The sequence below is a fragment of the Rhinatrema bivittatum genome, chromosome 1 (assembly GCF_901001135.1).
Source record: "Rhinatrema bivittatum chromosome 1, aRhiBiv1.1, whole genome shotgun sequence".
Classification (NCBI taxonomy): Eukaryota; Metazoa; Chordata; class Amphibia; order Gymnophiona; family Rhinatrematidae; genus Rhinatrema; species Rhinatrema bivittatum.
The window spans coordinates 359,124,383-359,138,582 of record NC_042615.1 but is presented as its reverse complement, the minus strand read 5'-3'; the positions used below and the strand labels follow the sequence as shown (position 1 = coordinate 359,138,582).

Genomic DNA, 14,200 nt, shown 5'->3' with positions numbered 1-14,200 from the left:
GGAGACAGTCTCCTCCAGAAAACCTCTCCTTTGCTAAATTTATAAAGGAAATGTCAGAGACCATCCCCTTTGACTTAGTCACTGAGGAGGACACACATCACAAGACATTTGGAAGTCCTTCAATTTGTAGATGCCCCCAAAGAAATTATGGGTATTCCAGTTCACAAAATGCTCTTTGATCTTCAAATTCGCCTATAGGAGCATCCTTGCACTGTCCATTCAGCTAATATAAAGACAGATGCAACTTATTTAGTCCAGCACACTCCAGGGTTTCAGAAGCCACAGCTACCTCACCAGTCAGTGGTGGTGGAATCTGCGCAGAAGAAGGCCAAGAGGCTGCCCTTCTATTCTTCAGCTCTCCCTGGAAAGGACCAAAAATTCTTGGATGGTTTGGGCTGAAAGGTCTTTCAAGGTTCTATGCTGGTGTCACGCATAGCTGCCTATCAGTTATACATGACACAATACCAGAGGAACCTGTGGAAACAGTTCCAAGGCATAGCGGACTCTCTGTCTCTACAGAAAGAACACCTCATTGCCATTCTCCAGAAAGGCCTCGAGGCAGGAAAACATGAGGTCAGAGCTGCATATGATTCCTTTGAGGTGGTGTCTCGCATTTCAGCAACAGGAATCAGTGCCAGAAGATGGGCCTGGCTTAAAGCATCTAACTTGCGAACTGAAGTTCAAGACAAGCTAGCTGATCTCCCCTGCACTGGAGATAATCTCTTTGACAAGATTCAGGACCCAGTAGCGCAATTAAAAGATCACCATGAGATCCTGCGTCAGATCTCCATGGTCTCCATGGAACCACCTCCTTCGGCTCATAAAATCACCAGAAGGGATGCCAGAAGACCCTTTTTTCGCTCACACAAGTACTACCCACCTACATCTCGCTTGAGATCAGTCAGCCGCCACAAAGGGCCCTTTGTGAGTTTCCTCACAGGTTTTTGTCTGACTAAAAATCAGATTTCGCACCATTCATTTTCTCCCACATCGGGGCCTCTCAGGTTTCCACCGGCTGGTGAGTAAATCTTGGTCTCTTTTTTACTCTTTGAGTAAAACTTTTTCCTCTCATGTTTCTTCTCATTTTATCGATGGCTGTCGACGTAAAAATGGCCACGGGATTTAAAAAATGTCCCAAGTGTAATCTGACAGTGTCCATTACAGACCCACACCTTGAGTGTGTCCTTTGTTTAGGTCAAACACACGACGTAACAACCTGTCCCTAATGTGCAGAAATGACCGCGAAGGGAAGAAAGGCCCGCCAAGAAAAGATGGAGCATTTATTCCATCTACAACTTCTGCCATCTTCCTCCACATAGACTCAATCGTCTCCGGCCGGAGTCTCCAAACGCATAATTTTGAAAAAAACGTTGTCCGGAAGGGTCAGGGGACCATCCATCGCCAACATCATCGATAGTATTGACGAAGTCAGCGACCAAACACCGTTCAAAATACCACCATCGACACAGAAACCCATCGTTACCAGTGGCGCTTCTCTACCTGGAGGAATCAACCACGAAATGGCCTAGGATCCAGGAAACACCGGTACCTCCGCCGAGGCCTTCATCCCATGGTGATGCACCAGTTGTCTAACCTCCACAGGGCTCTGTGGAAGGACCATCGCCACTGCGTGCAGCTGCTCTGCCTGCACCAGCTGTTACGCAGGAATTGTCGAATTTCATCTGTCAAGCGGTGCTCCAGGACTTAAAAGATCAACAGATGCCGGTTCCCGCACCGATGCTGACAATCCCGCACCGATGTCGGTGCCTGCACCAATGCCGGCACCACAGCCTAAGTCGATACCACGGGCGACCATAGATACGCCGATTCCATCGTCGATATCCGACCCGATGCCATTGATGCCGATGTCACCTGGGGCTCCAGGACATCCTGAATTTGCGCTATACCAGCTTCTTGTGAAGAAATTTGATGAAATAGCCGGTGCTATTCCATCCAAGCCACGAGAAAAAATTCCTGGATGGATACCTATCGATGATCCGCAGCCAGGTCCTTCAGGACTTCTTTGTCCACCAAGATCTTCTCCAAGGTCTCCACATCAGGACAATCCATATGATACATGAGATGACAGGCATACAGACACTTCCTCTTAAGGATTTATGTCTGATCCTTCCCCTCCAGAAGAAAGGAAGAAATCTCCACCGGAGGATTTATCCTTTACAAACTTTGTTCAGGATATGGTGGACACCATACCCTTTACTCTAGTAGCTGAGGAGGATGCTAGATAGCAAACACTGGAGGTCCTGCAATTCATAGATCCTCCAAAAAAGTCTTAGCTATACCTGTCCATGAAGTCCTCCTAGACTTACAGCATAGACTCTGGGAGCATCAATGCTCAGTACCTGCTATCAATAAAAGAGTGGACACCACTTATTTGCTACAATCTGTTCCTGGCTACCAAAAAGCACAACTTCCACACCAATCAGTGGTTGTGGAATCCACACAAAAGAAATCAAAACGAATAAGGCCGCATTCCTCCACTCCTTCAGGCAAGGATCATAGATTCTTGGATTCCCTGTGTAGGAAAATTTATCAAGGAGCCATGTTAAACACAAAAATTGCATCATTTCAGTTGTATATGACTCAATATCAGAGGAATCTGTGGAAATAGATGCAAGAATTTTCAACTTCGTTACCACAGCAATATCAAGAAGCAGCCCAAGCACTCATTCACAAAGGACTTGAAGCTGGCAAGCACGAAGTCCGAGCCGCTTATGATAGTTTTGAAACAGCCTCCAGAGTAGGTGGCCTCTGGTATAAGTCCAAGACGTTGGGCATGGCTTAAAGCCTCGGACCTCAGGCCTGAAGTCAAGGAAAAGTTAGTTGATTTCCCATGTGTTGGTGACAACCTTTTTGGATCTAAAGTGCAAGATGCTGTAGCACAATTAAAGGAACACACAGAAACCCTACACCAACTATCGTTAGTTCCTGCTACCCAGTCATCTTGCCGACCTCCAAGAAAAGACTCTAGACGACCCTTCTATCAGCAGAGGCGTTACCACCCTCCAGCATCAAGGGGCAGATCTTCTAGGCTGCAGCAAAGAGCTCAGCTCAGACAACCTACATACATACACGTACATATATTTTTTTGCTAGACAGTAGTTTTTATGATTTTTAAAATTCATGTCATATTTTTGACTGCCATAAGCAAAGTAACATGTGACAGAGACTAAGTTTTTTAAAAATAAACCGAGAATAATATCTCGAGGTTACGAATTCAATTTTCTCTCAACTCCAGGAGATTCTCCTCAGAGACCTCTTCCTTTAAGTGAAAATCACATAATCCAATTACAAATAGAATTATCCACCCTTCTGAGAGCCAGAGCTGTAGAGCCGGTGCCCCGGACTCAGCAGGGCAGAGGATTCTATTCACGATATTTCCTCATTCCAAAGAGAACCGGAGGCCTACGTCCCATCCTAGACCTCAGAAATCTCAACAAATTTCTGAAGAAAGAAAAGTTCAGGATGGTCTCTCTAGGCACCATGCTTCCACTTCTTCAAACAGGAGATTGGCTTTGTTCTCTGGATCTTCAAGACGCTTATGCTCACATTGCAATATTCCCTCCGCATCGCAAGTATCTGCGCTTCATGGTGGGTCATCAACATTTCCAGTACAGAGTACTACCATTCGAACTTGCCTCTGCTCCCATAGTATTCACCAAATGTCTGGCAGTAATAACAGCACACTTGCACAAGGAAAGTGTCCATGTCTTTCCCTATTTAGACGACTGGCTCATCAGAAATCAATCTCAACAAGGTGCTCTGGCTTCTCTGTCGAACAATTACTCTGCTTCACTCCATGGGCTTTCTCATCAATTATCAAAAGTCCCACCTCATTCCGTCTCACCTGTTTCAAGTCATAGGAGCAGAATTGAACACCATACTTTCAAAAGCTTTTCTACCCGGGGATCGGGCAGACACACTTTCCCTACTGGCAAACTCGGTTCATTCAAAGAAACAAGCAACAGCTCATCAGTTTCTAACCTTACTAGGCCACATGGCTTCCACAGTTCATGTCACTCCTATGGCAAGGCTAGCCATGAGGGTAACTCAATGGACTTTAAGATCACAATGGACCCAAGCATTTCAACCACTGTCCTCGCCAATTCAAGTAACCCACCAGCTACGTTTATCTCTCCTTTGGTGGGTGAACAAGGACAACTTGCGCAAGGGCCTACCCTTCCAGCAACCAGTCCCACAGATAACTTTAACTACAGATGCATCCACCTTAGGTTGGGGAGCTCACATAAACAGTCTTCAAACCCAGGGTACTTGGACAAAACTTGAAGCAACATTTCAAATCAATTTTCTGGAACTTCGAGCTATACGTTATGCACTGCATGCGTTCAAGGACTGCCTTTCACACAAGACTGTTCTGATCCAAACGGACAACACAGTAGCTATGTGGTACATCAACTAACAGGGAGGTATGGGCTCGTATCTCCTTTGTCAAGAAGCCACACAGATTTGGAACTGGGCCCTAACACATTCCATATTTCTCCGGGCCACTTATCTGGCAGGCATTCACAATGTAGTGGCAGTTCGCCTCAGTCGTCAGTTCCAACCAAACGAGTGGTCCCTGGATCCCTCAGTAGCGACCAGGATATTCCAACATTGGGGGCAACCAATTATAGACCTCTTTGCATCACACCTGAATCACAAAGTGGACAGATTCTGTTCTCTACACAAACAGAAAAACCAGCCAGCCAAGGACGCCTTTGCTCGCCCTTGGAACTCAGGCCTTGTATACGCGTATCCTCTGATATCGCTCATAACCAAAACTCTAGTGAAGCTGAAACAGGACAAAGGAGTCCATGATACTCATAGCCCCGTATTGGCCTCAACAGGTATGGTTCCCCATGCTTCTAGACCTCTCGATCAGAGAACCAATTCGCCTGGGTGTAGCTCCCAAACTCATAACTCAGGATCAGGGTTGGTTGTGCCATCCCAACCTTCAATCCCTCTCTCTGACAGCATGGTTGTTGAAAGCTTAATTTTACAACCACTCAATCTTTCAACCAATGTATCTCAAGTGCTGATAGCTTCACGAAAACCTTCAACATGAAAGAATTATTCTTCGAAATGGAAAAGGTTTACCTTGTGGTGCACGAAAAAGAACATTGACACTTTCTCCTGCCCCACAACGTCTCTACTAGACTATTTATGCCATCTCTCAGACTCTGGTCTCCAGACCTCATCTGTCAGAGTGCATCTAAGTGCAATCTCAGCTTACCATAACAAGATGGGAGATGAACCAATATCCATACATCCTCTGGTCAGTAGATTTATGAGAGGCTTAATTCACATTAAACCACCAATTCGGCCACCAGTCACAGAATGGGACCTGAATCTGGTCTTAACAAGGCTCATGCATTCTCCCTTTGAACCCATGAATTCCTGAGATCTTAAATTTCTTACATGGAAGATTATCTTTTTCATAGCCATTACATCGGCTAGAAGGGTTAGTGGGTTACAAGCATTTGTCACGTACTCACCCTATACAAAATTCCTACATGACAGAGTGGTTCTCCGGATACATCCAAAATTCCTCCCCAAGGTAGTTATGGAATTCCACTTGAACCAATCCATAGTTTTACCCACATTCTTTCCAAGGCCTCATTGTCACGAAGGAGAACGAGCATTACATACTTTGGACTGTAAGCGTGCGCTAGCATATTACATAGACCGCGCTGCAGTCCATAGAAAATCCACTCAACTCTTTGTATCTTTTGATCCAAACAAACCGGGTAAAGCAGTGGGTAAATGTACTCTATCCAGTTGGCTAGCAGATTGCATACAGTTTTGCTATGAAAAAGCAGGTCTTCCTCTCCAAGGGCGAGTAAAGGCGCATTCAGTAAGAGCAATGTCAACTTCAGTAGCACACTACCGTTCAGTGCCAATTCTTGACATATGTATGGATTTCCTAGCGTGTAGCAGATGGACTCAAAACAAGTGGGTACAGTGTGCTCGTGCTAGCAGTTGGAGACGGATCTGACGTCAGCACGGGTACATATACCCCCGCAGGAAGTGCAGCAATTCAGTAATTTCCGTCTCCAAAGCAGTTTGGAGCTACCTCACGCTCGCTGAGCGTTCTTTCCAAATTCTAACGACTAAATTCATAGAAGAAACCTACCTGAAGACGAGCCCCACACTCCTGCGGTGATACCATTTGGTCCCTCCCCCAGTTGAGTTTCCCGAGGCGATTTCCGTGGTCCCTCGGAGGTAAGAGCCTCGGTCCAGTGGCCGACTTGCAGGGACCTAGCCCCCGAGTGAGAAGGGCTCGGGCGCAGCTTAGAGGCAGCCTCTGTCCCGGCGAGGACTTGGCCCCCGAGCGAGATGAGTTCGGGCACGGCCTAGAGGCAGCGGGTGCACTTCCTCGAGCGAGGCGGTGATGGTAATCATCCTCTCCCCCCGCAGCCAGAGACCGCCTGGGTCGCAGCCGGGAAGCGCCGAAGACAAGGTAAGGCGTACATCTTTACTTGGTCTCCGAGGAAGCGAGGATCAGCGGAGTCTGCCTACTTGGCAACCCGCAAAGGAGGTCGCCATCTTGCCTGCCTGCTCGCCTTCTGCCCTGGTTCATCGCCGCGCTCTAGCGCTCAGGCCAGACTGAGCGCACAGGCGAAGGGCATATGTGTTAGGCGCCCGAAAATCTTGGGCGCATATTCGATAGAGGCGTACATTGAAGTCACCTGGATTCATGTTGAAAAGCGCACGTTGCTAAGATAGGCGCACGTTGCAGGGCGCACGTTGCAGGGTGCACGTTGCTAGGCGCACGTTGCTACGCACCCGTTGCTACACGCCCGTGGATAAGCGCACGTGGATAAGCGCATATTGGTAGGCGCACATATTTCGCTCCTATTACAAAGCGCAGACTCCAGCTGGGAGGAGATAACAGACGAGATGGAGCGTAAGAGAGCCCATGCGTCCGCAGAGCCGGCACCTCCAGAATCAGGCATAAGAGCTCTAAGCCTCTGCTCAGCATGCAACCTCAGAGCCACACAGAGCGAGGAAGCAGACTCCCTATGTGCCCAATGTGAGGAGGCCCTGGGAATTCCAGGCCAGGACCGGTCCCAGCCCAGCGCACTTGCCAGTCCCTCAGGGAACACCCCGGACCTAGCAGGCCGCGGTGAGCAGCCAGGGAACCCGAGAGACCTGGTGCCCCTAAGGCCAGATCCTGCTTCGCTCTCCTGGGTGGAATTATTCAAGGGGATTCATGCCTTTGTCAGAATGCAGGCTCATCCCCGAACGGGTCCATACGTACCGGATGACCCGGCCCCTGGACCCTCAAGACCTAGGCACGGCCACTCGCCACCCGGAAGCCCCACTTATGGGGATTCAGATTGCTCTGAGGAAGACGACGAGCCCCCCGAGGAGGGAGAACTTCCCTCGGGAATAGAACCATATCGGACCATGAGACGCTTCTTTCTGAAAGAGGATCTCCCAGGCCTGGTTTCTCAATGCCTGTCGGAACTGGCTATCCCGGGCCATGACACCCCAGGGGAACCTAGAATGAACCCCCTGTTAGAGGGCCTGTGCCAAACGGCTCACCATTTTCCCCTCCTACAAGCAGCACAGCAGCTAATCGATCTGGAATGGAATGCGCTGGAGGCCTCATTCAAAGGGGGTCAGGCCTTGTCTGGCATGTACCCCTTAGATCCGGCAACCAAGGAGCTGCTGGCGTGCCCCAAGGTAGACGCCATAGTTAGCGCAATTGTGAAGCGCACCACCATTCCGGTGGAGGGGGGGGGGGGGGGGCGGCCCTCAAGGATGCACATGACCGGCGCATGGACGCCATTCTGAAACAAGCCTTTGAGGTGGCAGCCATGTCCCTACGAATTGCGACCTGCACCGTGGTGACGCGTTCCTGTTTATCACAGGCTAGGAACAACACCCCGGGAGAAGAGATGGAATCAGCTCTCTTGTTCCTCACTGACGCAGCCTCCGACCTAGTCCGTACGGCAGCCAAGGGAGTGTCATCCTCAGTGGCAGCCAGGAGACAGCTCTGGCTACGTAATTGGTCGGCCGACGACTCCTCCAAAACACGTCTCACAAGAATGCCCTTTAAGGGATCCCTCCTGTTCGGCAGCGACTTCGAGAAACTGGCTAATAAATGGGGCGCCTCTCCATTACCCCGTCTACCAGAAGACAGGTCAAGGAGGAGCCAGCGCCCTTTTCCTAGGCCATCCAGAGGTAGAAACTCTCAGCGCTTCAACCCTTACAGGGCTCGCTACCAAGCACCTCGTTCTCAGGCCAGGAACCAGCCCTTTCGGACTAAGCAAAACAAGAGGAGAACCGGCTCGGGTTCTGGTCCCGGCCGCACCCCGCAATGACAATCAGCCGACCCATCCGGGGGTAGCAGCCATAGGGGGCAGGCTAACCCTCTTCTACCGCAGGTGGGTCGAGATTACCTCGGACCAGTGGGTCCTAGCCATCATCCGAGAAGGGTATTACCTGGACTTTCTTCGGCCCCCGCCGGACAAGTTTGTGGAATCTCCTTGTTCACCCCTCAAGAGGACGGCACTAGAAGTTACCTTGCGGAGGCTCCTGTCCCTAAAAGCCATTATCCCAGTGACTGCATGGGAGAAAAATTCTGGGCATTATTCCATTTATTTCATAGTACCCAAGAAGGAGGGCACTTTCAGGCCCGTCCTGGACCGCAAGTCAGTCAACCGACACCTACGGGTCCCCAGCTTTCGCATGGAAACTCTGCGGTCTGTCAAGAATGCAGTACAGCCAGGGGAGTTTCTCACATCCCTAGATCTGTCGGAAGCCTACTTGCATATCCCAATCCATCGGGATCACCAGCGCTATTTGCGCTTCAAAGTCCTGAATCAGCACTTCCAGTTCCGAGCTTTACCCTTCGGGTTAGCCACCGCGCCGCGGTCAAGGTCATAGTAGTAGTGGCGGCGTCACTCAGGAAGGAAGGAATTCTCGTCCATCCCTACCTGGACGATTGGCTGATCAGGGCAAAGTCACCGGAGGAGAGCCACCAGGCAACCAACAGAGTTATATTTCTTCTGGAAAACCTAGGATGGGTAGTAAACTTGAACAAGAGTTCCCTACAGCCTTCTCAGTCGCTGGAATACCTAGGGGTCCGTTTCGACACCCAGGAAGACAAGGTCAGTCTGACCTCCAGGAGGAGATCAAAGCTCCGGAATCGTCTGCTGGCCCTGCTGAGCGCCACCCGGCCCACAGCTTGGGATTATCTACAGGTCCTCAGCCTCATGGCATCCACTCTGGAGGTGATACCATGGGCGCGGGCTCGTATGAGACCATTACAACGCGCCCTCCTATCTCGGTGGAGCCCACGATCACAGAACTACACCGTACACCTACCTCTACCAGCCAGAGTGCGGAATCAGCTACGGTGGTGGTTACAGCCCGGCCACATGAGCCGGGGGTCACGAATGTCCTCCCTAACCTGGACCCTGCTCCCTACAGAGATGCCAGCCTGAACGGATGGGGAGCACACTGCGAAGAACTCACCGCCCAAGGGCGGTGGAGCAGAAAAGAGTCGGGGTGGAACATCAACAGACTAGAGACAAGGGCAGTCAGGCTAGCATGCCTGTGATTTGCCCACAGACTTCGAAACAGAGCGGTCAGAGTGATGTCGGACAACGCCACCACAGTGGCATACGACAGGGCGGAACCAGAAGCCGACAGGTATCCCTAGAAATAGCCCCCCTGATGACTTGGGCGGAAGCAAATCTCCAGGACATCTCCGCCGTCCACATCGCCGGGAAGGACAACACCACGGCAGACTTCCTAAGCAGAGAAAGCCTAAGCCCGGGGGAATGGCAGCTGTCGCCCACAGTTTTCCAGATAATTGTGGATCAGTGGGGGACGCCGGGCATGGACCTACTAGCGGACAGGTCCAACGTTCAAGTACCCAGATATTTCAGCCGCAGGCTGGATCCTCTATCCCAGGGGATCGATGCCCTGGTACAGCCATGGCCTTGGGGGATCCTGCTATATGCCTTTCCTCCATGGCCCCTGCTGGGCGCCATTATACACAAGATTCAGCGCACAGAGGCCTAGTTCTTCTAGTGGCCCCGGACTGGCCAAGAAGACCCTGGTACGCAGACATGACAAGACTACTGGCAGGGAATCCATTACCCCTGCCTCCACACAGGGACCTGCTGCGGCAAGGTCCCATCCTCCACGAGGATCCAGCTCAATTCTCTCTTACGGTCTGGCCATTGAGAGGGCTAGACTGAAGAAAAGGGGATACTCTGGGCCGGTAATAGATACACTCCTCCGAGCACGCAAGTTCTCTACATAACTAACATATATAAGGATCTGGAGAGTATTTGAAGCCTGGTGCGACACTCACAGCACCAATCCACATGCCGCTAAAATCCCTATCGTTTTGGATTTCCTGCAAGATGGACTTTAGAAGAGTCTGTCCCTCAATTCAATCAAGGTTCAAGTGGCAGCACTATCCTGCTACGGTCCCCGGAATGACGGCAACAGCATTGCCACACACCCAGACGTTTCACGTTTCCTGAAAGGAGTCAAACACATTCGCCCGCCACTGAAGTGGCCAGTGCCCCTGTGGAACCTCAACCTAGTTTTGGAATTTCTAGCGGGACCCGCCTTCAGACCCCTTCGAGGCCTGTTCCCTCCATTTGTTAACCTTGAAGATGGTGTTCCTGCTGGCCGTATGCTCAGCACGCCGCATCTCAGAGCTACAAGCGCTGTCCTGCCGTGACCCGTTTCTCAGAATCACTCCAGAGGCTATCCATCTTTGCACGGTTCCTTCCTTCTTACCTAAAGTAGTCTCACACTTCCACCTCAACCAAACCATATCCTTGCCTACCACGGAAGGTTTGAAGAAGTCGGAAGAAGGTCGAATACTACGCCATCTCGACATCGGCAGGCTGTTGTCCAGATACCTGGAAATGTCAGAAGCAGTACGAAATTCGGAACACCTGTTCGTCCTTCACCACGGGAAGAAGCAAGGGGAAGCGGCCTCACGGGCAACCATCGCCCGCTGGATCAAAGAAGTTATCAAGGCGGCCTACGTAGAGGCAGGAAAACCACCACCTCTATGGGTCAAGGCTCACTCTACCAAGAGCGCAAGCGGCCTCCTGGGCGGAAACTAGGATGCTGTCGCCTGCAGAGATATGTAAAGCGGCGACGTGGTCCTCCCTCCTTACCTTCTCCAGATTCTACCGTCTGGACGTCCAGGCCAGGGAGGACAACAGCGTTTGCGAGGGCAATCCTAAATGGACCTCGGGCAGCCTCCCACCCAGTCCGGGAGTAGCTTTTGTACATCCCACTTGTTTTGAGTCCATCTGCTACACGCTAGGAAATGTAGAGATTACTTACCTGATAATCTCGTTTTCCTTAGTGTATGCAGATGGACTCAGCATCCCGCCCGGCTGCTGGTAGACATGGGGATTCACCGACTCACGGTAAGCCATGTTTCCTTATATAGGGCTTCCACCCTGCCGGGTGTCGACGCCTTCCGGTTGAGAACACTGGCGGTCTCCAGCTACTATCAATCGGTCAGGTTAATCCTGTTCATTTAATCGATTAGTCAGTTACACATATATCCATAAAGCTTTTGCAAGGAAGATTACTGAATTGCTGCACTTCCTGCGGGGGTATATGTACCCGTGCTGACGTCAGATCCGTCTCCAACTGCTAGCACGAGCACACTATACCCACTTATTTTGAGTCCATCTGCATACACTAAGGAAAACGAGATTATCAGGTAAGTAATCTCTACAGTTCTCTTCACACCTTTGCAGCTCATTACTGTTTGGACAAAGAAGGGTGACAAGATTCAGCCTATGGACAATCTGTCTTAAAGAACTTGTTTCCAGCTGAATCCCAACTCCTTCTACATCCAACCTGCTGTGATATTCGGCTGCCTCATTTTCAACTCAACTAAGAATCAGTTTCACTTTTGTGTGTACTCACCTTTCTTGACTGACACCTCAAGATAAAGCCATTTCTATTTTTAATAGAAGTTTGCTCTTTACTAATTTCACTTGCATACAGAAAGCGATTTTGAAATGGCTTGCAGAAAATATTTTCTCATTCACATTTTAATATAACTGCTATTAGTAGATAAGACAATTATTTTAAGGGATTAGCTAATTTTCCCTCTAAAGATTGGGTTGCTGTGAGCATAAATTTGATAGGCTTTTTGCATCAAAGAAAGTAGTGCTCACAGAGAAATGTAGGAGGGTGTACTGGGTTCTAGGGCACATAATGGCAAATTTTCTGGTGCACCACCAACTTTAGCAGTCACCCCTATACCCCTGTCTGATATCAGTCTGTTAATAAGTTTTGTATGTTTGTCAGTTTTCAACCATGTTAGGTTTTTTTTGTTTTTTGTTTTTTAAAGGTTGAAAATATTTTGTTAAATGACAATGGAAATTATGTCCTTTGTGACTTTGGAAGTGCTACAAATAAATTCCTTAATCCTCAAAAAGATGGGGTTAACTCAGTAGAGGAAGATGTGAAAAAGTAAGTTCTTATTTTCTTGTATTTATTTTATGCTCTTATTAAAAAGTAATGTTTAACCAACATCTGGTGCTCATTAGATAAATAAATGGATTAATCATGCCTTAGATTGAAAAGAGTTTGTGCAGTTATTTCTGCCATTCCATAATTCAAACTAAAATGTATAGTCTGAGAATGATTGTATTTTATCTGAAAACTGTAAGAGTTGTGTTGCTGGGTTTACTAAATACACGTAAGGAAACTTAAGAGAACATGAATTAATGAACACTGTAAAGTTTGTCAAAAATCCTATCCCATAGGTACACTTTTATCCTTCCTTCCCTTTAAGAAGTTAAATTTCCTCTTCAATCATGGTATAAATGAAGAAAAATCACAGATTTGTATTTAAACAAGATTGGAAAACTGTGCTTTCCTGTCGTGTAGCCAGATGGACTCAGAACAAATGGGTATAGCAGTGTTTCCCAACCCTCTCCTGGAGGCACACCTAACCAGTCAGGTTTTCAGAATATCCATAATGAATATGCATGAGAGAGATTTGCATACATTGGAGACCCAGGGTATGCAAATCAATCTCATGCATATTTATTGCGGCAATCCTGAAAACCTGACCTGCTAGGTGTGCCTCCAGGAGAGGGTTGGGAAACACTGGGGTATAGTATGCTCGTGCTAGCAGTTGGAGACGGATCTGACGTCAGCACGGGTGTGTATATACCCCCACAGGAAGCGTAGCAACTTAGTAATTTCCGTCTCCAAAGCAGTTTGGAGAGCCTGCACGCTCGCTGAGCGTGTTTCCAAATCTACTTTCTACTTTCTTTTTACGAAAACTTCTACAGCACCATCGAGCCCCTCACTCCTGCGGTGATACCCTAAGGTCCCTCCCCCAGTTGAGTTTCCCGGGGTGATTTCCGTGATCCCCCGGAGGTTTAAGTCCTCGGTCCGGTGGCCGAATCGCGGCAGGGACGTAGCCCCCGGGCAAGGCTCGGGAGGGGCGAACGAGGTGCCTCGGTCTCGGCGTGGACGAGGCAGCGGGTGCATTTCCTCAAAGCGCGGCGGTGAAGGTACTTGCCCTCTCCCCCCGCAGCCGGGAAGCGCCGAGGATCAGGTAAGGCGTACATCTCTTACTCTTTGGTCTCCGAGGATTGAGGATTGGCGGCGTGGCCTGTGGGCGGCACGCCGTGGAAGGGCACCATTTTGTTGGCCTTACTCAGGTATTGAGCGCCCATGATAGGCGCAGGTCTATGACTAAGCCGCATATTGCTGAGAGCATATTGCATATCATTGAGCGTATATTGCTAAGCCGCATATTGCTGAGAGCATATTGCATATCATTGAGCGTATATTGCTAGCCGCATATTGCTGAGAGCATATTGGATATCATTGAGCATATATTACTGCCGCATATTATTAAGCGCCTGTTGTATTGAGCGTATGTTGCTGCCGCATATTATCGAGCGCCTATTGTATTAAGCGTATATTTCCCGGCGTGTAGCCAGATGGACTCAGTACAAATGGGATAGTATCCACGTGCTAGCAGTTGGAGACTGATCTGACGTCAGCACGGGGGCGTATATATCCCCACAGGAAGCGTAGCTATTCAGTAATTTCCGTCTCCAAAGCAGTTTGGAGTGCCTGCACGCTAGTTGAGTGTGCTTTCCAAGACTACTTTAATTTTTCTCTTTTCTTCTCATTCTAGATTCGTTTTTCC

The 14,200-nt window shown here is 49.2% G+C and overlaps 1 protein-coding gene across 4 annotated transcripts in view; it reads left to right on the top strand.

Moving 5' to 3' along the window:
* BMP2K (BMP2 inducible kinase) overlaps nt 1-14,200 on the top strand; it is a 402,471-nt gene that overhangs the window by 102,738 nt on the left and 285,533 nt on the right. For all 4 annotated transcript variants that reach the window (XM_029600312.1, XM_029600318.1, XM_029600326.1 and 1 more), the window contains exon 5: nt 12,377-12,498. In XM_029600312.1, coding sequence (XP_029456172.1) covers nt 12,377-12,498 — 122 coding nt within the window. The remainder of the gene's footprint in view (nt 1-12,376; nt 12,499-14,200) is intronic.